Raw genomic sequence first — 22,278 nt, 5'->3', positions numbered from 1 at the left:
TGTGTGGTGTTGTGTGTGTGTGTGTGTGTGTGTGTGTGTGTGTGTTGTGTGTGTGTGTGTGTTTGTGTGTGTGTGTGTGTGTGTGTGTGTGTGTGGGTCTGTGTGTGTGTGTGTGTGTGTGTGTGTGTGTGTGTGTGTGTGTGTGTGTGTGTGTGTGTGTGTGTGTGTGTGTGTGTGTGTGTGTGTGTGTGTGGGTCTGTGTGTGTGTGTGTGTGTGTGTGTGGGTGTGTGGGTCTGTGTGTGTGTGTGTGTGTGTGTGTGTGTTGTGTGTGTGTGTGTGTGTGTGTGTGTGTGTGTGTGTGGGTGGGTCTGTGTGTGTGTGTGTGTGTGTGTTGTGGGTGTGTGTGTGTGGGTCTGTGTGCGTGTGTGTGTGTGTGCGTGTGTGTGTGTGGGTCTGTGTGTGTGTGTGTGGGTGGGTGGGTCTGTGCATGTGTGTTTTTTTTTCTTTTGTTTCTAAAGGATGTGATTTTGAGATTAGTCTCTGCACTTTCAATACTGCACGCAGCACTACCGTGTCAAAGTGTTCGTTCCCACATTGCTGCATTGGCTACTGAGCAGTAGTCTCTCGTTGTGCGTGTGTAGGGTGCGCTGCGTGGCACTATGCGATGATGTTGGACATAAATTCTAAGAAACGCTTCGAGTATTGTTCGGGGTTGACTGTCGAGATCTCAGCACCAGCCTGCAATGCGCAAAAACACACAGTACATTATTCTAACACAGAACTGTGCTAAGATGCCATTAACCTGTTCAGTGCCACCCCCCACCCCACCCCCCACCCCCCCCCAAGTATACTCGGGACATGACCAATAGTGTAGAAAACAGCAAAAAAAAAACCTTGGCAGTGAACAAGTTAACCATTTAAGATCGAACACAGAAGCAGAGGAATACACAGAGTGCTGGAGTAACTCAGCGGGTCATGTGGAGAACATGGATAGATGGCGTTTCTATCAGTAACTCAGCGGGTCGGGTGGAGAACATGGATAGATGGCATTTCGTTGGAATGCATTTCGTTGTCTCTGTACTGTACACTGACAATGACAATTAAAATTGAATCTGAATCTTTCAGGCGGTCTGAAGAAGGGTTCTGACCTGAAACGTTACCAGGGTGGCACAGTGGTAAGATTCGCTGCCTTACAGCCCCAGAGACCAGGGTTCGATCCAGACTACGGGCGCTGTCTGTACAGAGTTTGTATGTTCTCCCTTTGATTGAGTGAGTTTTCTCAGGTGTTCCTGATGCCTCCCATTCTCCAAATTCGTACAGTTTGTAGGTTAATTGGCTTCGGTAAAATTCTAACGTGTCCGTAGTGTGTAGGAAACAAATGCTCCTACTGTGTAGGGAGTGGATTTGAAACTGGGATATCATTGAACTAAATGTGAATGATCGATGGTCAGCACGGATTCAATGGGCCGAAGGGCCAGTTTCCATGCTGTATCTCTGAACTAAACTAACACCATCATATGGTCTACGGACACGATCTCTGCTTCTGTAGACACCAGGAACTGCAGATGCTGGTTTCCAAAACAAAAAGTGCTGGAATAACTTAGCAGGTCAGGCAGTATGTGGAAACAAGGAACTGCAGATGCTGGTTTATTACGACAGAGAGACACACTCAGCGGGTCAGGCAGCATCTCTGGGGAAAAGGGATGGGTGACGTTCCATTGCGTACAGTTTTGGTCTCCAAATCTGAGGAAGGACATTATTGCCATAGAGGGAGTGCAGAGACGGTTCACCAGACTGATTCCTGGGATGTCAGGACTGTCTTATGAAGAAAGACTGGATAGACTTGGTTTATACTCTCTAGAATTTAGAAGATTGAGAGGGGATCTTATAGAAACTTACAAAATTCTTAAGGGGTTGGACAGGCTAGATGCAGGAAGATTGTTCCCGATGTTAGGGAAGTCCAGGACAAGGGGTCACAGCTTAAGGATAAAGGGGAAATCCTTTAAAACCGAGATGAGAAGAACTTTTTTTTCACACAGAGAGTGGTGAATCTCTGGAACTCTCTGCCACAGAGGGTAGTTGAGGCCACAGTTCATTGGCTATATTTAAGAGGGAGTTAGATGTGGCCCTTGTGGCTAAGGGGATCAGGGGGTATGGAGAGAAGGCAGGTACAGGATACTGAGTTGGATGATCAGCCATGGTCATATTGAATGGCAGTGCAGGCTCGAAGGGCCAAATGGCCTACTCCTGCACCTAAATGTTTCTATGTTTCTATGTTCCGGGTCAGGTTCTGCATCTTATTCTGCGGTTCCTTGGTGTCCCCGGCCCAAAATATCACCCATCCTGAGAATGGTGCCTTGCAGCCCAGACGTGATCTAACTGGGGCTTTGTCTGTCTGCATAATACATTCTAACCCCTCGCGGTCCAGACTGTGGCTGCACCAACAGTGGGAGAGACTGAGGGAGGTAAAACAAAAGTGTAAAAAACCATAAAGAATGAGAGCAAACAAATGCAGATCGATCCTGACTGTGGGCGCTGTCTGTACGGAGTTTGAATGTTTTAAGGATAAGGGGGAAATCCTTTAAAACCGAGATGAGGAGAACTTTTTTCACACAGAGAGTGGTGAATCTCTGGAACTCTCTGCCACAGAGGGTAGTTGAGGCCACAGTTCATTGGCTATATTTAAGAGGGAGTTAGATGCGGCCCTTGTGGCCAAGGGGATCAGAGGGTATGGAGAGAAGGCAGGTATGGGATACTGAGTTGGATGATCAGCCATGATCATATTGAATGGCAAATGGTGCAGGCTCGAAGGGCCGAATGGCCTACTCCTGCACCTAATTTCTATGTTTCTATGTGACATCATCTTTTATGTGACATTTTAATAACTCTGGCACTGGCCACTCAAATCAGCTGCCCTGGACATTTTAATGACTGTTTTTACTGTATTTTAATGTTGCTGTTTGACCTGCTTTTAACTATTTATACAGTTTCATCAGGGACTGGATTGTTTTTACTGTTATTATGTGTGAAATGTTTTAAGTTTCATGTGCGATGCTCCGGTATTCCCTGGGGAAACGTCTTCTCATTTTGCACTGTACAACTGTTGCTTTGCAAGATGACAATAAAGGTTGATTGATTGAGTGATTGATAGTGCTAGTGTGCGGGGTGATCGCTGGTCGGCGGGGAGTCGGTGGCCGAAGGGCCTGTTTCCGCGCTGTGTCTGTAAACTAAACCAGACGTGCGTGCAACTCACCCCGTGTTTCACTGTTTTGGCAGCATGGGCAGCTTTCTTCTTTGCGTCGTAGTGAGTTAAAATGTCGATTATCGCCATGAAGAAGACCTCCTTCCTTGGAGTATCTGGAAAATTAGCCAGCGTGACTGGCATTAGAGAACAAGAGCATTACTACACGGTGATGGTGCAAACACGAGAGAGAACACATGCTCACGGTGCTACCGTGGCAACACTAACTTCGCCGTTACTCAGAGTCACCTCCAGTTTAAATTCCATTTGGAATATTTTTGGAGGGGCCAAGAAACCAAGAGGAACCAAGAAGAAGAAGAGTGATAGAGTGATACAGTGTGCAGCCCAACTTGCCCACACCAGCCAGCATGTCCCAGCTGCACTCGTCCCACCTTCCCGCCTGCCTGCCTTTTGGTCCACATCCCTCCAAACCTGTCCTATCCATGTACCTGTCCAACTGTTTCTGAAACGTTGGGAATAGGCCCAGCCTCAACTACCTCCTCCGGCAGCTCGTTCCGTACACCCACCACCCTTTCTGTGTGTGGAAAAGGGTGTACATTTGCATTCTATCCGCGCGGGTGACAATTTACCAAGACCCCCAGTAAAGTGAGAGAGGGAGAGGGAGAGAGCGAGATGGAGCCAGCACGTTACAAGTGCACCATCTAAGTAGCTAACCACAATTTCCGTGACAACGGCCAATGCTAACAGCATGTCCGGTCATCCCCACGGCAACGGCGACTGCCTAATTAGCCGTTACATCGGCACGCCAGCAAACTGATGGAAACGTCAACAACCCGGTGGCTTGTGAGATTTAAAGTTAAAACAAGATACATTCCTGATACAGTACCACAAGTTAGTGACCACATATTACAACCCCGCCCTTATTACATCATGGCAAAATGAATTGTAGGCAGCCTCTCTGATGAATATTGGAATGACAGGAATGGTAAAATCTCACAGCTTCCTACCATATTGCAAAGACGTGCATATTTGTAGGTTTAGGGAATATTTGCATATAGTGCGTATTTGTAGGGAACTGCAGATGCTGGTTTACACCGAAGATAGACACAAAATGCTGGAGTAACCCAGCGGGACAGGCAGCATCTCTGGAGAGAAGGAATGGGCGACGTTTCGGAACAAGGCCTTCCTCCAGATCATCTACAGTGGGTAGGTGAATGGGCTTCTGTAAATTGTCCCTGGTGTGTAGGATAGAACCAGTGTACGGGTGGGCCGAAGGGCCATTTTTTCGCGCTCTATGTATGTGAACTATACTAATGTGCACCAAGAAGTCACAACTTAAAAATCGGCCCTGCTTCACAGTTGATGCATTAGATTCTTTTGGTTTCTCCCAAACGCCTCTCCCAGATGCGATAAATGTTTGTTACAAAAGGCTAATATAACACATTCATTTGTAGGATGTATAAAGTTGAATACATTTTGGAGCGATATATTTGATATACTTACAAAGCTCTTCAAGTCAAGAATAGAACCTAATACGGAATTGATTATATTTGGAATAATAGTGGAAGATATCAATTTAAATAAGGACCAAAAAGTTTTTTTTAATTATGGGTTAATAATTGGAAAGAAATTGATACTTAAATTTTGGAAAAATGCTATTCCAACTGTTAAAATGTGGATTAGGAATATGATGGACATAGCACGCCTTGAAGAAATGAGACTCCGACTAATAGATAAATATGACCAATTCTTAAGGAGTTGGTCCCCTTTTATCGACTTTTTGGAATCATGTGATGCAGTGGTACCCTAAAGATTGCTGATTTCAGGTCAGGTCGTGGATAGATCTACATCTCCGAATAAAGATTTGAAAATTTCTCTTTTAAGGGTCTTTTGCTCCTGTATCCACTCTCTACTCTTTCTTGTCTAATACGCAAACTTCACGTTTTTCTATTTTCTACTATCTACTTTTCCTCTTTTCCTCTTCTCCAATTTTTTTTTTTTCCCTTCTTCTTGTCTTTCTTAATTTCCTTTCAAAAACATAAAACTAGAGGTTGGACATAGAATGTATAACCATATAACAATTACAGCACGGAAACAGGCCATCTCGGCCCTACAAGTCCATGCCGAAAAAAAAATGTTCCCCTTAGTCCCACCTGCCTGCACTCGTACCATAACCCTCCATTCCCTTCTCATCCATATGCCTATCCAATTTATTTTTAAATGATACCAATGAACCTGCCTCCACCACTTCCACTGGGAGCTCATTCCACACTGCCACCACTCTCTGCGTAAAAAAGTTTCCCCTCATATTACCCCTAAACTTCTGTCCCTTAATTCTGAAGTCATGTCCTCTTGTTTGAATCTTCCCTATTCTCAAAGGGAAAAGCTTGTCCACATCAACTCTGTCTATCCCTCTCATCATTTTAAAGACCTCTATCAGGTCCCCCCTTAACCTTCTGCACTCCAGAGAATAAAGACCTAACTTATTCAACCTATCTCTGTAACTTAGTTGTTGAAACCCAGGCAACATTCTAGTAAATCTCCTCTGTACTCTCTCTATTTTGTTGACATCCTTCCGATAATTGGGCGACCAAAATTGTACACCATACTCCAGATTTGGTCTCACCAATGCCTTGTACAATTTTAACATTACATCCCAGCTTCTATACTCAATGCTCTGATTTATAAAGGCTAGCATACCAAAAGCTTTCTTTACCACCCTATCTATATGAGATTCCACCTTCAAGGAACTATGCACGGTTATACCCAGATCCCTCTGTTCAACTGTATTCTTCAATTCCCTACCATTTACCACGTACGTCCTATTTTGATTTGTCCTGCCAAGGTGTAGCACCTCACATTTATCAGCATTAAACTCCATCTGCCATCTTTCAGCCCATTTTTCCAAATATACTTACGTTATGACATAGTTGGCACCTAAAATTAGGTCCCACTGTATTGTTTTGTGTTGTACTAACTTCTAATAAAATAAAGAAAAAAAACAAAAAAAAGATTCTTTTGGTTTCTCGTATGCTGATGTATAACCCGGAGTATATTTACATTCTGACGATGGCATTCGTTAACGTTAGGCATTTTTCTTTCCAGCGTTTTTGGAATAATGGCAGGGACATTCACGGGACCCTGCCGTCCATCTGAAATATCACGCGATCTCTTCTCTGTTGCCTCCCACTTCCCTCATTGGAGGCAGAGTTAGTTCAGCCCCTGTCCCACTTAGGAGACTTAAACAGCAACCTCTGGTCACCTTGCCCGCCACCCAAGGTTTCCATGAGGTCACCGGTGATTTTGGTCACTCCCCCTAATGGTCGAAAGTGGTTTCCGCGTGGTTTAGGATTCATCTAGGTTGCTGTTATTTTTTCATCATGATTAAAACTAAAAATAGATCATTTTTTAGTCGCAGGTCGAGTCGAAACCGGTTTCCTTCATAGTCGAGGAAGGTTTTCAACATACACTTGGGAGGTGGTAGGAGGTTGTAGGTCACCTCGACCTTGATTTTTTTTTGGGTGGCGGGCAAGATCAGCAGAGGTTGCTGTTTAGGTCTCCTAAGTGGGACGGGGGCTTAGAGTCAGAAACAAGCTCCGGTTTCGTCCCACATTCCAAAGACGTTCCGGGTTTGTAGGTCAATTGGCTTTGGTGAGATTATCAATTGTCCCTAGTGTGTAGTATAGTGCCAGTGTACTCGCTGGTCGGCACAGGCTCGGTGGGCTGAAGGGCCTGTTTCCCAGGCAGTGCATTCCAGGCCACCTCCACTCTGTCAAAAACATGTCCCCACACATCTCCATGAAACCTTCCCACTCTCACCTGATGGCTATGCTGGACATTTCCACCCTGGGAAAAACTTTGCCCCTCTCACCTCAAAGCCATGCCCGCTAGTATTTGAGCTTTCCATCCCGGGAAAAATGTTCTTAACTGTTTTGTTAGACAGTTTCGTTGAACTGTTCTGTCAATCTCATAATTTTATTTGCTGCATCAGGTATCCCCGCAACCTTCTGCGTTACTGGGAGAACCATCCAAGTTTGTCCAACCTCTCCCTGTAGCTAATACACACTAATCCACGCATCATTTAGGTAAACACAAAATGCTGGAGTAAGTCAGCGGGTGAGGCAGCATCTATGGAGAGAAGGAATGGGTGACGTTTCGGGTCGAGACCCTTCTTCAGACTACCTTCGATTTTAACTAGCATCTGCAGCTCTTTCTTGCATAGTTTAGGTAAATCTCTGCTCCCTTTCCAAAGCAGCCACGTCTTTCCTGTAATGTTGCGACCAAAATTGGCTTCGGTAAAATTATAAATTGTCCCAGAACAAGGGGTCACAGTTTAAGGATAAGGGGGAAATTCTTTAGGACCGAGATGAGGAAAACATTTTTCACACAGAGTGTTGAATCTCTGGAATTCTCTGCCACAGAAGGTAGTTGAGGCCACAGTTCATTGGCTATATTTAAGAGAGAGTTAGATGTGGCCCTTGTGGCTAAAGGGATCAGAGGGTATGGAGAGAAGGCAGGTACGGGATACTGAGTTGGATGATCAGCCATGATCATATTGAATGGCGGTGCAGGCTCGAAGGGCCGAATGGCCTACTACTGCACCTATTGTCTATGTTTCTATGTCCCCAGCATGTAGTGTGGTGCTAGTGTACGGGGATCGCAGGTTGGCGCGGACACGATGGGCTGAAGGGCCTGTTTCCGCGCTGTATCCCTAATACCCCAAATCTCGTTGCACCTATGTGCAATGACAATTTAAAAAAATAAAATAAAAATAAAGATATTATTATTATATAAACTACAACTAAGAGCCATTTTACCAGCAGCTCAAGAGACTCCAAGACTGAAGATCAAACAGGTTTTCATTGCCTGTACCTCTGACTTGACTCCCCACAGTGACTCCTGATGTTACGGGGGAAAAAGACCAAGACAAACACAGTTTACAGTTGGATCTGACCATGCCCCCTCACTCCGCTTGCCAAATACAACACTGATGTGAAATTCAATAAAAACTATGTACAGCTGGAAGCGATAATCTTTAATTAGCACTTTTTTAACACCTACTGATCCAACTGCACAAATGTGCAAAATGTTGAATGATCAGAACTAGGATCACACAGGCCCCCTACTCTCAATCACAACCGTGCAGGGAATTTTACATTCCGTGTACGAGAATGATCCCGGGAATGACTGGGTTAGAGTATGAGGAGCCATTGTGGGCTTTGGGACTGTACGTACATAGAAACATAGAAATTAGGTGCAGGAGTAGGCCATTCGGCCCTTCGAGCCTGCACCGCCATTCAATATGATCATGGCTGATCATCCAATTCAGTATCCCGCACCTGCCTTCTCTCCATACCCTCTGATCCCCTTAGCCACAAGGGCCACATCTAACTCCCTCTTAAATATAGCCAATGAACTGTGGCCTCAACTACCCTCTCTGGCAGAGAGTTCCAGAGATTCACCACTCTCTGTGTGAAAAAAGTTCTGTAATTCAGAAGGATGAGTGGCGGGGGGTCTCAGGTGAAACCCACTGAATAGTGAAAGGCCTGGATAGTGGATGAGTGTTTAAGAAGGAGCTGCAGGTGCTGGAAAATCGAAGGTAGACAAAAGTGCTGGAGAAACTCAGCGGGTGAGGCAGCATCTATGGAGCGAAGGAAATAGGCAACGTTTCCTATTTCCTCCGCTCCATGCAGAGTTGAACAATCTCCACTATAGGAAATAGGCAACGTTTCGGGCCGAAACCCTTCCGGGTTTCGGCCCGAAACGTTGCCTATTTCCTTCGCTCCATAGATGCTGCCTCATGTTGGGGAAGTCCAGAACAAGGGGTCACAGTTTAAGGATAAGGGGGAAATCGTTTAGGACTGAGATGAGAAAAACATTTTTCACACAGAGAGTGGTGAAACTGTGGAATTCTCTGCCACAGAAGGTAGTTGAGGCCACACAGTTCATTGGCTATATTTAAGAGGGAGTTAGATGTGGCCCTTGTGGCTAAAGGGACCAGGGGGTATTGGGAGAAGGCAGGTACAGGATGCTGAGTTGGATGATCAGCCATGATCATATTGAATGGCGGTGCAGGCTCGAAGGGCCGAATGGCCTATTCCTGCACCTATTTTCTCTGTTTCTATGTTTCTTCTGAAGAAGGGCCTCGACCCGAAACGTCACCTATTCCTTCGCTCCATAGATGCTGCCTCACCCGCTGAGATAGTGGATGAGGATGTTTCCATTAATGGGAGAGTCTAGAACCGAAGACCATAAGTTCAGAATATAAGAATGTAGCTTTAGAACGGAGATGAGGTGGAATGTCTTTAGTCAGAGGGTAGTGAATCTGTGGAATTCATTGCCACAGATGGCTGTGGGAGAGGTGTCTAAGTGTGTTTTTCAGCATTCCAGCATCTGCAGGTCCCTAAATGAGGTGTGAGATTGCAACCTTCACGTGGTCCACCCTGTTTCGACTACTGCAATCAACCCGACGTCCACAAACAAGATCAAATAGAACAAGTTGACCTATAAATTTGGGCGTAAGAAGAAGAAGTCCCCTAAATCTCCAAACACCATTCTCTTTGTTCCTTCCACGCTCCCCGTCTCAACAATCTAAAGAAGGTAGTTGAGGCCACACAGTTCATTGGCTATATTTAAGAGTGAGTTAGATGTGGCCCTTGTGGCTAAAGGGATCAGGGGGTATGGAGAGAAGGCAGGTACAGGATACTGAGTTGGATGATCAGCCATGATCGTATCGAATGGCGGTGCAGGCTCGAAAGGCCCAATGGCCTCTACTCCTGCACCTATTTTCTATGTTTCGATGTTTCTAAAGAATTAAGAGTGTTTTATCGTCATATGAAGGATCTCAACCCACAATGTCACCCATTCCTTCTCTCCAGAGATGCTGCCTGTCCCGCTGAGTTACTCCAGCATTTTGTGTCTATCTTCGGTGTACACTAGCATCTGCAGTTCCTTCCTGGACAATCCACAGTTGCCTGACTTGGCCTTTATGAACCATTGCTTCCCTATGATGATGGTGCCCCCAACAATAGTGCTGCATTGGAATAGTTAGAAATGCCTGACAACAAAATGTTTATTTTAGTTTTAGTCACAGCGCAGAAACAGGGCCTTTGGCCAACTCAGTCCGTGCCGACCTAGATCCCTGCACACTAACGCTATCCTGGGAAAATTTCCAATTATACCAAGCCAATGAATCATCAAAGCTGTAAATCTTTGGAGTGTGGGAGATCCTGGGGGAAACTCATGTAGGTTTTTAAATAAATTCTTATAGAAACTTACAAAATTCTTAAGGGGTTGGACAGGCTAGATGCAGGAAGATTATTCCCGATGTTGAGGAAGTCCAGGACAAGGGGTCACGGCTTAAGGATAAGGGGGAAATCCTTTAAAACCGAGATGAGGAGAACTTTTTTCACACAGAGAGTGGTGAATCTCTGGAACTCTCTGCCACAGAGGGTAGTTGAGGCCACAGTTCATTGGCTATATTTAAGAGGGAGTTAGATGTGGCCCTTGTGGCCAAGGGGATCAGAGGGTATGGAGAGAAGGCAGGTACGGGATACTGAGTTGGATGATCAGCCATGATTATATTGAATGGCGGTGCAGGCTCGAAGGGCCGAATGGCCTACTCCTGCACCTAATTTCTATGTTTCTATGTAGGTCACAGGGAGAACATACAAACTCCGCACATACAGCACCCGTAGTCAGGATCGAACCTGGCTCTCTGGTGCTGTAAGGCAGCAACTCTACCGCTGTGCCACCCAAAATATATATATGTTTGTCAAATTTTCGGCACTACGACAGTTGACAATGGTTACAATGTTACAAAAAGGTAACTCCACTTACTGTCCTGGCTCTTTATAGCGTACACGTCCACTGTCGGGTCAAACTCCCCCAGGCCAAAGATTCGCGGGAAGTTCAACATGTTTCCGGGACTGTCTGGTGGAGTTCCGTACGAACCAACAGGATGGCTCATTCCGTCGTTTTCACAGTCCTCCTCTTCACCTTTCTCCTCCACCTCCACCTCTTCCTGTTCGGCTCGGTCAACGTCGTGGATGCCAACCAACAGACTGTAGTCCATGATCTTCAGCTGCGCTAAAAACTGTTCAAATCAAAGACAAATTATGGGCAAGTGAGGATGTTGAACCAATGAACCCATCATCAGGACCATCAAACTGCCCCAGGTGGTGTATTTCTCTCATCTCTGGGAGTTTGCCTAATAATATAACTGCAGATGCTGGAAAAACCGAAGGTAGACAAAAATGCTGGAGAAGCTCAGCGGGTGTGGCAGCATCTACGGGGGGGAAGGAATAGGTGACGTTTCGGGTCGAGACCCCTCTTGACCCTAAACTTACAAAATTCTTAAGGGGTTGGACAGGCTAGATGCAGGAAGATTGTTCCCGATGTTGGGAAAGTCAATATGATCATGGCTGATCATCCAACTCAGTATCCTGTACCTGCCTTCTCTCCATACCCCCTGATCCCTTTAGCCACAAGGGCCACATCTAACTCCCTCTTAAATATAGCCAATGAACTGGCCTCAACTACCTTCTGTGGCAGAGAATGGCACAGATTCACCACTCTCTGTGTAAAAAATGATTTTCTCATCTCGGTCCTAAAAGACTTCCCTCTTATCCTTAAACTGTGACCTCTTGTTCTGGACTTTCCCAACATCGGGAATAATCTTCCTGCATCTAGCCTGTCCAACACCTTAGGAATTTTGTAAGTTTCTATAAGATCACCCCTCAATCTTCTAAATTCTAGCGTGTACAAGCCGAGTCTATCCAGTCTTTCTTCGTATGAAAGTCCTGACATCCCAGGAATCAGTCTGGTGAACATTCTCTGTAATCCCTCTATGGCAACAGATCACGGGGAGAACGTACAAACTCCGTACAGACAGGCACCCAAATTCTTCATATTCGAATACAAAAGGCATCAAGCAAGAATCAAGTCCTCAGCACAGATCTGTGACAAAAAAAAACTGATGTCGTCCAGTGTCAGGTCACCGTCTGACCTTTGCTCCATAGATGCTGCCGCACCCGCTGAGTTTCTCCAGCACTTTTGTCTACCGTCTGACCAAGCTTGCTTCCTATATTGCAGTATAATGTGGATAAATGTGAGGTTATCCATTTTGGTGGCAAAAACGGGAAAGCAGATTATTATCTAAATGGTGGCCGATTGGGAAAGGGAGAGATACAGCGAGACCTGGGTGTCATGGTACACCAGTCATTGAAGGTAGGCATGCAGGTGCAGCAGGCAGTAAAGAAAGCAAATGGTATGTTGGCTTTCATAGCAAGAGGATTTGAGTATAGGAGCAGGGAGGTTCTACTGCAGTTGTACAGGGTCTTGGTGAGACCACACCTGGAGTATTGCGTGCAGTTTTGGTCTCCTAATCTGAGGAAGGACATTATTGCCATAGAGGGAGTGCAGAGAAGGTTCACCAGACTGATTCCTGGGATGTCAGGACTGTCTTATGAAGAAAGACTGGATAGACTTGGTTTATACTCTCTAGAATTTAGGAGATTGAGAGGGGATCTTATAGAAACTTACAAAATTCTTAAGGGGTTGGACAGGCTAGATGCAGGAAGATTGTTCCCGATGTTGGGGAAGTCCAGGACAAGGGGTCACAGCTTAAGGATAAGGGGGAAATCCTTTAGAACCGAGATGAGGAGAACTTTTTTCACACAGAGAGTGGTGAATCTCTGGAACTCTCTGCCACAGAGGGTAGTTGAGGCCAGTTCATTGGCTATATTTAAGAGGGAGTTAGATGTGGCCCTTGTGGCCAAGGGGATCAGAGGGTATGGAGAGAAGGCAGGTACGGGATACTGAGTTGGATGATCAGCCATGATCATATTGAATGGCGGTGCAGGCTCGAAGGGCCGAATGGCCTCTACTCCTGCACCTAATTTCTATGTTTCTATGTTTCTATTCAACGCTGTGCTTATTCCGTGTGTTGCAGCTGCTTCTGTTTAGATGAAGCATACTTTACCGACAATTACTGACCTCAACATCACGCTTGAGTTTGTCCAGAAACATCTTTTTATTTTCATCTCCTATTTGAATTCTCTGCCCTTCATTGAGAAAGTCGTTGTCCTTCAGCGTTGGCAGCTCCTTGGCCTGAAACAAAACAGACCGCACCTCCATATAATGCAAGTTGCACAACCCATTGATCCCAACGTACAGAGAATGGCCGTCACAGTAATAAAAAGGGACTGCAGATATTGGGTGACACCAAAGATAAGACACAAAATGGTGGAGTAACTCGGCTGGGTCGGGCAGCATCTCTGGAGAAAAAGGATGGGGTGACGTTTCAGGTCGGGAGCCTTCTTCAGACGTGAAAATTCAAGAAGGGTCCAGATTTGAAACGTCACCTGGACATTTCCCTCCACAGATGCAACCTGACCCACCGAGTTCCTCCAGCATTTTGTATCTATCTTTTGGATAGAGCAGTGCAGCCCAGGAACTGTCAATTTATGGTCCACAAGGTCAGTGTTGTACATGATGCCAAGTTAGTCACCTCTGCCTGCATGTGACTCTTCAGCAGAATCTAATGAGTCTATTATTCCACCCATATGTATATTATTCCACCCATCTGATCAGCTGCTCCTTGAGGTACCAAGGTCTAAGCGGAAGCTCAGAGGGGATAGAGCCTTTTCTGTTGCTGCTCCGGCACTCTGGAACACCCTGCCGTTGCACATCAGACAGGCCCCCTCACTGTCCATCTTCAAATCCACCCTAAAAACTCATTTTTATTCTCTGGCTTTCGACACTGGCTGAGACATTGCTCCTGTTTTTAGTGCTTTTAATGTCTTTTAATTTTTACTGTTTTATAGTCCTGTGTTTTACGGTTTTTAATGGTTTGTAATAACTTCTTGTCCATGAGTTCTCATGTACAGCACTTTGTCGCAACTGCAGTTGTTTAAAGTGCTTTATAAATAAAGTTATTATTATTATTATTATAATTACTGCTATGTCAAGTATAATTCTGTAACACATCCTCTTCTCCCCTCTCCCATCAAGCAAGAGGTATAAAAGCATGAAAACGCACACCTTCAGAATTAGGGACAGTTTCTTCCTAGCTGTTATCGGCTACTGAACCAACCTACCAACAACTAGAGAAAGCTCCCGAAGTACTATCGACCTCATTGGAGACCCTTGGACTATCTTTAATCAGACTTTACTGGACTTAATTTGCACTAAACGTTATTCCCTTTATCCTGCACCTGTATGCTGCGGATGGCTCGATGGTAATCGAGTGTAATCTTTGCACTAGGTAGACAAAATTGCTGGAGAAACTCAGCGGGTGCAGCAGCATCTATGGAGCGAAGGAAATTGGCAACGTTTCGGGACGAAACCCGGAAGGGTTTCGGCCCGAAACGTTACCTATTTCCTATAGTGGAGATTGTTCAACTCTTTGCATGGAGCGGAGAAAATAGGCAACGTTGCCTATTTCCTTTGCTCCATAGATGCTGCCGCACCCGCTGAGTTTCTCCAGCAATTTTGTCTACCTTCGATTTTCCAGCATCTGCAGTTCCTTCTTGAACATACTCTTTGCCCTGCCTGAAGAAGGGTCTCGACCCCAAAACGCCACCCATTCCTTCTTTCCAGTGACGCTGCCTGTCCCGCTGAGTTACTCCAGCATTTTGTGCCTAACTTTGGCCCGTCCGGTTCGCACGCAACAAAATGCTTTTCACCGTACCTCGGTACACGTGACAAAAAACTGTCACAGTCTGCCCTCTCCTCATTCTCATCCACTTCACCTCCCGGTACTTTTCCACCAGTCCCTCCTTCTCCTCACCTGCCACTCCCCTCTCATCAGCCCAACTCTCCTCACCTGTTGCACTCAGTTGCCTCTGATCACCTATTAACCCGGTATATAGACTCTCCTCACCGTTCACACAGTGCCATATTGTTCTCAGCATTCATACAAGACTCTCCAGCGATTTCCCGACTGCCTACTCGGATTCGAACCTGCCTGCCCCTGACCATTCCGTCCTGTCGTCTTCCCGGATATCACCTCAGCCTTCTGTCCCGACCACGGCCTTCGTCCCGTACCTCCTGGTTTCTGTCTGCCTCTCTCCTGGGCTGTTTGGTGAATCCCTGCAACGGCTCCTCGACTTCCTGCCTGGCTTCGACTCTCCTTTCATCTGTCCCTCGCTGGTTTGTTTGCATCGTGTGTTGGATCTCCTGGTTACTGGACCTTCCGCTACCCCGACTACGTCTCCTGCCTGCCCCTCTTCGGAACCCTCGCTCAATCCTGAGCCTCTGTGTGAGTACGGTGTACCCATTCCTGTGTTACTACTCTGTGCTGCTATTGGGTCCAAGCTATACCCGTTACATGAACTGAACTGTGCACAAATGGCAATTGACAAGAAAAATCACGGAAAACCACGAGGACACAGAAAACAGACATCTAGCGGGGTTATTTTTGTGGGGAAAGTTCTTAACTATGTTGCACAAGTAGGGTGTAAAGATGGCGTACAAATATTTGAGGAAAGCATTTGAGTAAGGTATTTGCAAATGGAAAGTTAAATTACATACACTTAGTCCTCCCTTTCACAGATCTAACTGTATCTATTTGTCTATATATGTAATTAATTAATTATTTCGGACGGAATAAAAGAATAAAAAGCAAGTGTGAAACAGCATACAAAAAACAAAACAAAAATATTCATAAACAGTATCTATAAATAAATGAAATCGTATGTGTCCGAAAGTCAAACTTATTATTTCCCACCCCTTATTCAACTGCTTGTAATTATCTTATACAAATTTAGCAGCTATATGTACACCATATGTACACCAGCCGCTATATGTACACCAAATTATTTACATTTGAACACTAATTAAATATTTACAAAGCCATACAAAAAAGAAAAAAAGAAAAATAAAATGAAAAAATCCCGCATATGCTATACAGTATCTTAGTCATATATACAACCCATCACTCTATAATCACCCTTCCCAATACAACCAGTATAACAAATATCCCACTCACCTATCCTCATCCCAATATCCTTTTAAACAAGTGTTTTTGTACATCTTTTTCAACTGAATGATGCTTGTGCTAAGTTTTATCTCCTGTTCCAGACCATTCCACAAATTCACACCACAGATTGCTAGGCACATACTTTTAAGAGTTGTTCTGACATTGAGTTTTTTTTAAATTATGTTCCCCTCTCAAATTATACCCACCCTGCCTTTCCATAAATGAGAATCAAAACTCGAGATGTATAATAATTTTTAGGCGGTGTAAGCTCTATTTCAAAGGAAACATCACTGCGCTATGATCCCTGGCATTTTTCTTTTTTTACTTTAAGTCTCGACACAAAAGCTCTACACCGCATCATAATTCTTTTATTTTTCCAACAGGCAGCTTATTCATCCATTGACAACTGAGATATTGTCTGCAAGCAACGCAGCAGAGGGAACAATGTTTCATTGACTATCCCCTTGTGTCCTTACACGTTCTTTCCTCAAAGTTGCTGACTTAATGTATCACGGGAACCGACGGCCCTGTATTAGCGTGTGTAAGCGATGGCCTTTCATCCGTAAGCCTTTACCGTAAGGTGTCAGTAGGACGTGCATCCATTAGGGTTGCGAGGAAAGACATTCTTGCCATAGAGGGAGTACAGAGAAGGTTCACCAGACTGATTCCTGGGATGGCAGGACTTTCATATGAAGAAAGACTGGATAGACTCGGCTTGTACTCGCTAGAATTTAGAAGATTGACGGGGGATCTTCTAGAAACTTACAAAATTCTTCAGGGGTTGGACAGGCTAGATGCAGGAAGATTGTTCCCGATGTTGGGGAAGTCCAGGACAAGGGGTCACAGTTTAGGGATAAAGGGGAAATCTTTTAGGACTGAGATGAGAAAAACATTTTTTACACAGAGAGTGGTGAATCTCTGGAACTCTCTGCCACAGAAGGTAGTTGAAACCACAGTTCATTGGCTATATTTAAGAGGGAGTTAGATGTGGCCCTTGTGGCTAAAGGGATCAGGGGGTATGGAGAGAAGACAGGTACAGGATACTGAGTTGGATGATCAGCCATGATCATATTGAATGGCGGTGCAGGCTCGAAGGGCCGAATAGCCAACTCCTGCACCTATTTTCTATGTTTCTATGTTCACTAAACAGTGCCTCTCCAATGGTAAGCCAGTATGAGTGGTGTTACGCCATTTTAGGAGCACGAATAATTATGGTTCAAAATAGCATTTATTTTTACTCAACATCTCTCAACAAAGAGGTGCAGCATTCACGATGACCGAAGACTCATACATTTTGCTTTGTCGCTACTGCAGCACGGTGGCGCAGCGGTAGAGTTGCTGCCTTACAAAGCCTGAGACCTCGGGTCGATCCTGACTACGGGTGCTGTCTGTACGGAGTTATAACCTTCTCCCTGTGATCGCTTGGGTTTTCTCCGGATGCTCCGGTTTCCTCCCACATCCCAAAGACGTTTGTAGGATAGAACTAGTGCAAGAGCGATCGCTGGTCGGCGTAGAATCGTTGGGGCGGAGGGCCTGTTTCCACGCTGGATCTCTAAACTAAACTAAATTTTGCTGCTTTAATGACCAATGCACAGAAATATTAAACTTCACAAGCATATCCTTCAGGATTGAGATTACGGAGATCAGCAGACATGGATTTGAGTATAGGAGCAGGGAGGTTCTACTGCAGTTGTACAGGGTCTTGGTGAGACCACACCTGGAGTATTGCGTACAGTTTTGGTCTCCAAATCTGAGGAAGGACATTATTGCCATAGAGGGAGTACAGAGAAGGTTCACCAGACTGATTCCTGGGATGTCAGGACTGTCTTATGAAGAAAGACTCGGCTTGTACTCGCTAGAATTTAGGAGATTGAGAGGGGATCTTATAGAAACTTACAAAATTCTTAAGGGGTTGGACGGGCTAGATGCAGGAAGATTGCTCCCGATGTTGGGGAAATCCAGAACAAGGGGTCACAGCTTAAGGATAAGGGGGAAATCCTTTAAAACCGAGATGAGAAGAACTTTTTTCACACAGAGAGTGGTGAATCTCTGGAACTCTCTGCTACAGAGGGTAGTTCAGGCCACAGTTCATTGGCTATATTTAAGAGGGAGTTGGATGTGGCCCTTGTGGCTAAGGGGATCAGGGGGTATGGAGAGAAGGCAGGTACGGGATACTGAGTTGGATGATCAGCCATGATCATATTGAATGGCGGTGCAGGCTCGAAGGGCCGAATGGCCTACTCCTGCACCTAATTTCTATGTTTCTATGTTTCTATGGTCAATGGCTGTATTTCAGTCATCATTTACTAACCAGGAATATAACCGGTAGCATTTGATCATTAGCCAGTTGACTAATTGTTGTGAGACCAAGATGCTTCTTGTCAGTGAATGTTGGTGATCAGGAAAGCTGCTATAAATATAAACACAAAGTGCTGGAGTAATTCAGCGGGTCAGGCAGCATCTCTGGACAATGTTCATAGGTGACGTTTTGTGCCCGGGACCCTTCTTCAGAATGCTGCTCCTTCTATTCACAAAGCTACTACAATACTGATTTTTAGGGTGAGGCGAAATTTAAATCTCCAACCAGGTTTCCCGTCGGGCCACTTTAGTTTCAGTTTAGTTTATTGTCACGTGTAGTGAGGTACAGTGATAAGCAGTGATGAGTTACATTCATCAGCCACATAGTAACATTCGAAAGCTAAGAGAAATCAAAACCATTAGCAAACCCACCGTGCTGGTCTGAGGAAAAGATTGGTGTAGATGGGGCATCTTTGTCGGCATGGGCAAGTTGGGCCGAATGGCCTGCTTCCATGCCGTAAGACTCTATGACCTTTTCTCCAATGCCTATTAAAAATGCATAATGCATGCTGTGTGTGACTCAATCACCGTTAGTGTGTTTATTTATGTGCTGGAGCTGCACAATTAATGCAGTGAGTTTGCAGTGTGCTGCAGATGATTGATGTGCCAAGCGCATACACCCAATACCAGCTGAAGTCAGGCCGACAGCCCATTCATCTCCTGCCTGTTTGCGAGACGGAATGGCTGCACGACAATGGGCGACACACATCAAATAAAAAGCTATTCATTGTGCGAGATGTGCAGATGTAAAGGATTATTGGAGAGGTGACAAATCGTCGGGATACAATGAGCAAAGAAAAAGCCCACTACAGGGTGTACCACCTGCAGGCCAGCGACAGAGCCCGCTCGCACTGTGGCTACAGGCACCTTCGAACCAAGGTGGGTGAGTGGGTGAGTGAGTGAGTGAGAGTGAGTGAGAGTGAGTGGGTGAGAGTGAGTGGGTGAGAGTGAGTGGGTGGTGAGAGAGAGTGAGTGAGTGAGTGTGGGAGTGGGTGAGAGTGAGTGAGTGGGTGGGTGAGAGTGAGAGTGAGTGTGTGGGTGAGTGGGTGAGTGAGTGAGTGGGTGAGGTGTGAGTGGGTGAGTGAGGGTGAGTGGGAGTGAGTGAGAGTGAGTGACTGAGAGTGAGTGGGTGAGAGTGAGTGGGTGAGTGGTGAGTGAGTGGGTGAGGTGAGTGAGTGAGTGAGTGAGTGGGTGAGTGGGTGAGAGTGAGTGCGTGGGTGAGTGAGTGAGTGGGTGAGAGTGAGTGAGTGAGGTGAGAGAGTGAGAGAGTGAGAGGGAGAGTGAGAGAGTGAGTGGGTGAGAGTGAGTGGGTGGATGAGAGTGGAGTGGGTGGGTCAGAGTGGGTGGGTGAGAGTGAGTGGTGAGTGGGTGTGAGAGTGGTGAGTGTGAGTGGGTGAGTGAGTGAGTGGGTGGGTGAGAGTGGGTGGGTGAGAGTGAGTGGGTGAGAGTGAGTGGGTGAGAGTGAGTGAGTGGGTGGTGTGAGAGTGAGTGGGTGAGTGAGTGGGTGAGTGGGAGTGAGTGAGGGGGGTGAGAGTGAGTGGGTGAGAGTGAGTGGGTAGAGTGAGTGAGTGAGATGTGAGTGAGTGAGTGGGCTGAGAGTGGGTGGGTCAGTGAGTGGGTGAGTGGGAGTGAGTGAGTGGGTGGGTGTGTGTGGGTGGGTGGGTGAGTGAGAGTGTGGGTGAGTGGGTGTGGGAGGGAGAGAGGGTGGGTGAGTGAGAGTGTGTGAGTGGGGGTTAGTGGGTGAGGGAGAGAGTGGGTGAGAGTGAGTGGGTGAGTGGGAGTGAGTGAGTGGGTGAGAGTGAGTGGGTGAGAGTGAGTGGGTGAGAGTGAGTGGGTGAGAGTGAGTGGGTGGGTGAGTGAGTGGGTGAGTGGGTGTGAGTGAGTGGGTGTGAGTGTGTTAGTGAGTGAGTGGGTGTGGGTGATTTAGTGAGTGGGTGAGAGTGAGTGGGTGAGTGGGTGTGAGTGAGTGGGTGTGAGTGAGTGGGTGAGAGTGAGTGGGGGTGAGTGAGTGAGGGTGAGTGAGTGAGAGGGTGAGTGGCAGCACAAATAATCAAACTGCCCACAGGCGATGGTGGACCCCTGATGATCGGGACGGGAGGTGTGGCACAGATCCAGCACCTCAAAGCCCTTGGGCGGCACGGTGGCGCAGCGGCAGAGTTGCTGCCTTAGACCCGGGTTCAATCCTGACTACGAGCACTGTGATCGCGTGGGTTTTCTCCGGGTGCTTACGTTTCTATTTACTCCGCATCTCCCACCAAAGAGGTACGGCCTTCACAATGATCAAAGGCTCGTGCATTTTGTTTTATGTCTGACCCGGCACGATGGCACTGCGGCAGAGTTGCTGCCTCACTCTGCCAGCGTTGATGGTTTTCTCCAGTATGAGAGATGTTGAGGAGAAACCTGATAGAAGTCGTAGTAGTTTAGTTTATTGTCACGTGTGTCGAGGTACAGTGAAAAGCTTTTGTTGTGTGCTGACCAGACCAGTCCGCACATGATTACAATCGATCCGTCCACAATGCGCAGACGCACGATAAAGGGAATAACATTCAGTGCAAGATAGTCTAGTAACGTCCAGTTAAAGATACTTCGAGTGTATCCAGTGCGGTAGTTAACGGCACAGGACCTCGCTCAAGTTGTTGATAGGATGGTTCAGTTGCCCGATATAGAATTATGAGACATCGATAGGGGAGACAGTCCCAGGGTGGAAATGGAAATGACTAGACGGCATAACTTTGAGGTAAGAGTGGGAAAGTTTAAAGTTTAATAGACAATAGGTGCAGGAGTAGGCCATTCGGCCCTTCGAACCAGCACCGCCATTCAATGTGATCATGGCTGATCATACCCAATCAGTACCCCGTTCCTGCCTTCTCCACATATCCCCTGACTCCGCTATTTTTAAGAGCCCTATCTAGCTCTCTCTTGAAAGCATCCAGAGAACCGGCCTCCACCGCCCTCTGAGGCAGAGAAATCCACAGACTCACCACTCGCTGTGAGAAAAAGTGTTTCCTCGTCTCCGTTCAAAATGGCTTAGACTGCCTTATTCTTACACCGTGGCCCCTGGTTCTGGACTCCCCCAACATCGGGAACATGTTTCCTGCCTCTAATGTGTCCAAGCCCTTAACAATCTTATATGTTTCAATGAGATATCCACTCATCCTTCTAAACTCCAGAGTGTACAAGCCCAGTTGCTCCACACCGGCGAGACCAAGCGCAGGCTCGCCAATTGTTTCACTGAGCACCTTCGCTCAGTCCGTCTTAACCTACCTGCTATCCCGGTGGCTCAGCACGTCAACTCCCCCTCCCATTCCCACACTGACCTTTCTGTCCTGGGCCTCCTCCACTGTCAGAGTGAGGCCCAGCGCAAATTGGAGGAACAGCACCTCATATTTTGCTTGGGCAGCTTACACCCCAGTGGTGTGAACATTGACTTCTCTAACTTCAGCTAGCCCTTGCTTTCTCTCTCTCTCCATCCCCTTCCCAGTTCGCCCACTCGTCTGACCGTCTCCGACTACATTCTATCCTTGTCCCTCCCACTCCCCTGACATCAATCTGAACAAGGGTCCCGACCCAAAACGTCGCCCATTCCTTCTCTCCAGAGATGCTGCCTGTCCCGTTGAGTTACTCCAGCATTTTATGTCGACCAAAGTTTAAAGGAGATGTGCGGGGCAGTTTTTTGTAAATAAAGGGAGGTGGGTGACTACAGGTGCACAACCTTTTATCTGAAAGCCTTGGGACCAGACACTTGTCGGATTTCGGACATTATCGGATTTCCGAATGGAAGATTTTTAGTGTAGG

At 46.3% G+C, this 22,278-nt stretch overlaps 1 protein-coding gene across 5 annotated transcripts in view; it reads right to left on the bottom strand.

Moving 5' to 3' along the window:
* Positions 1-401: 401 nt before the first annotated feature.
* Positions 402-22,278, bottom strand: part of LOC129710095 (phosphatidylinositol 5-phosphate 4-kinase type-2 beta-like) — a 104,485-nt gene continuing 82,608 nt past the window's right edge. For 2 of the 5 annotated variants that reach the window (XM_055656811.1, XM_055656813.1), the window contains exons 8-11: positions 13,140-13,253; positions 10,983-11,238; positions 3,195-3,319; positions 404-679 (exon numbers count right to left, since the gene is read on the bottom strand). In XM_055656811.1, the coding sequence (XP_055512786.1) occupies positions 599-679; positions 3,195-3,319; positions 10,983-11,238; positions 13,140-13,253 (576 nt within the window). In that variant the 3' untranslated portion in view covers positions 404-598. Of the gene's footprint in view, positions 680-3,194; positions 3,320-10,982; positions 11,239-13,139; positions 13,254-22,278 lie in introns of all 5 variants that reach the window. The other 3 variants (XM_055656809.1, XM_055656810.1, XM_055656812.1) reach the window with 3 other exon arrangements.

Source organism: Leucoraja erinacea, chromosome 27, assembly GCF_028641065.1.
Source record: "Leucoraja erinacea ecotype New England chromosome 27, Leri_hhj_1, whole genome shotgun sequence".
NCBI lineage: Eukaryota > Metazoa > Chordata > Chondrichthyes > Rajiformes > Rajidae > Leucoraja > Leucoraja erinaceus.
This window is presented reverse-complemented; position numbering and strand designations above follow the sequence as displayed.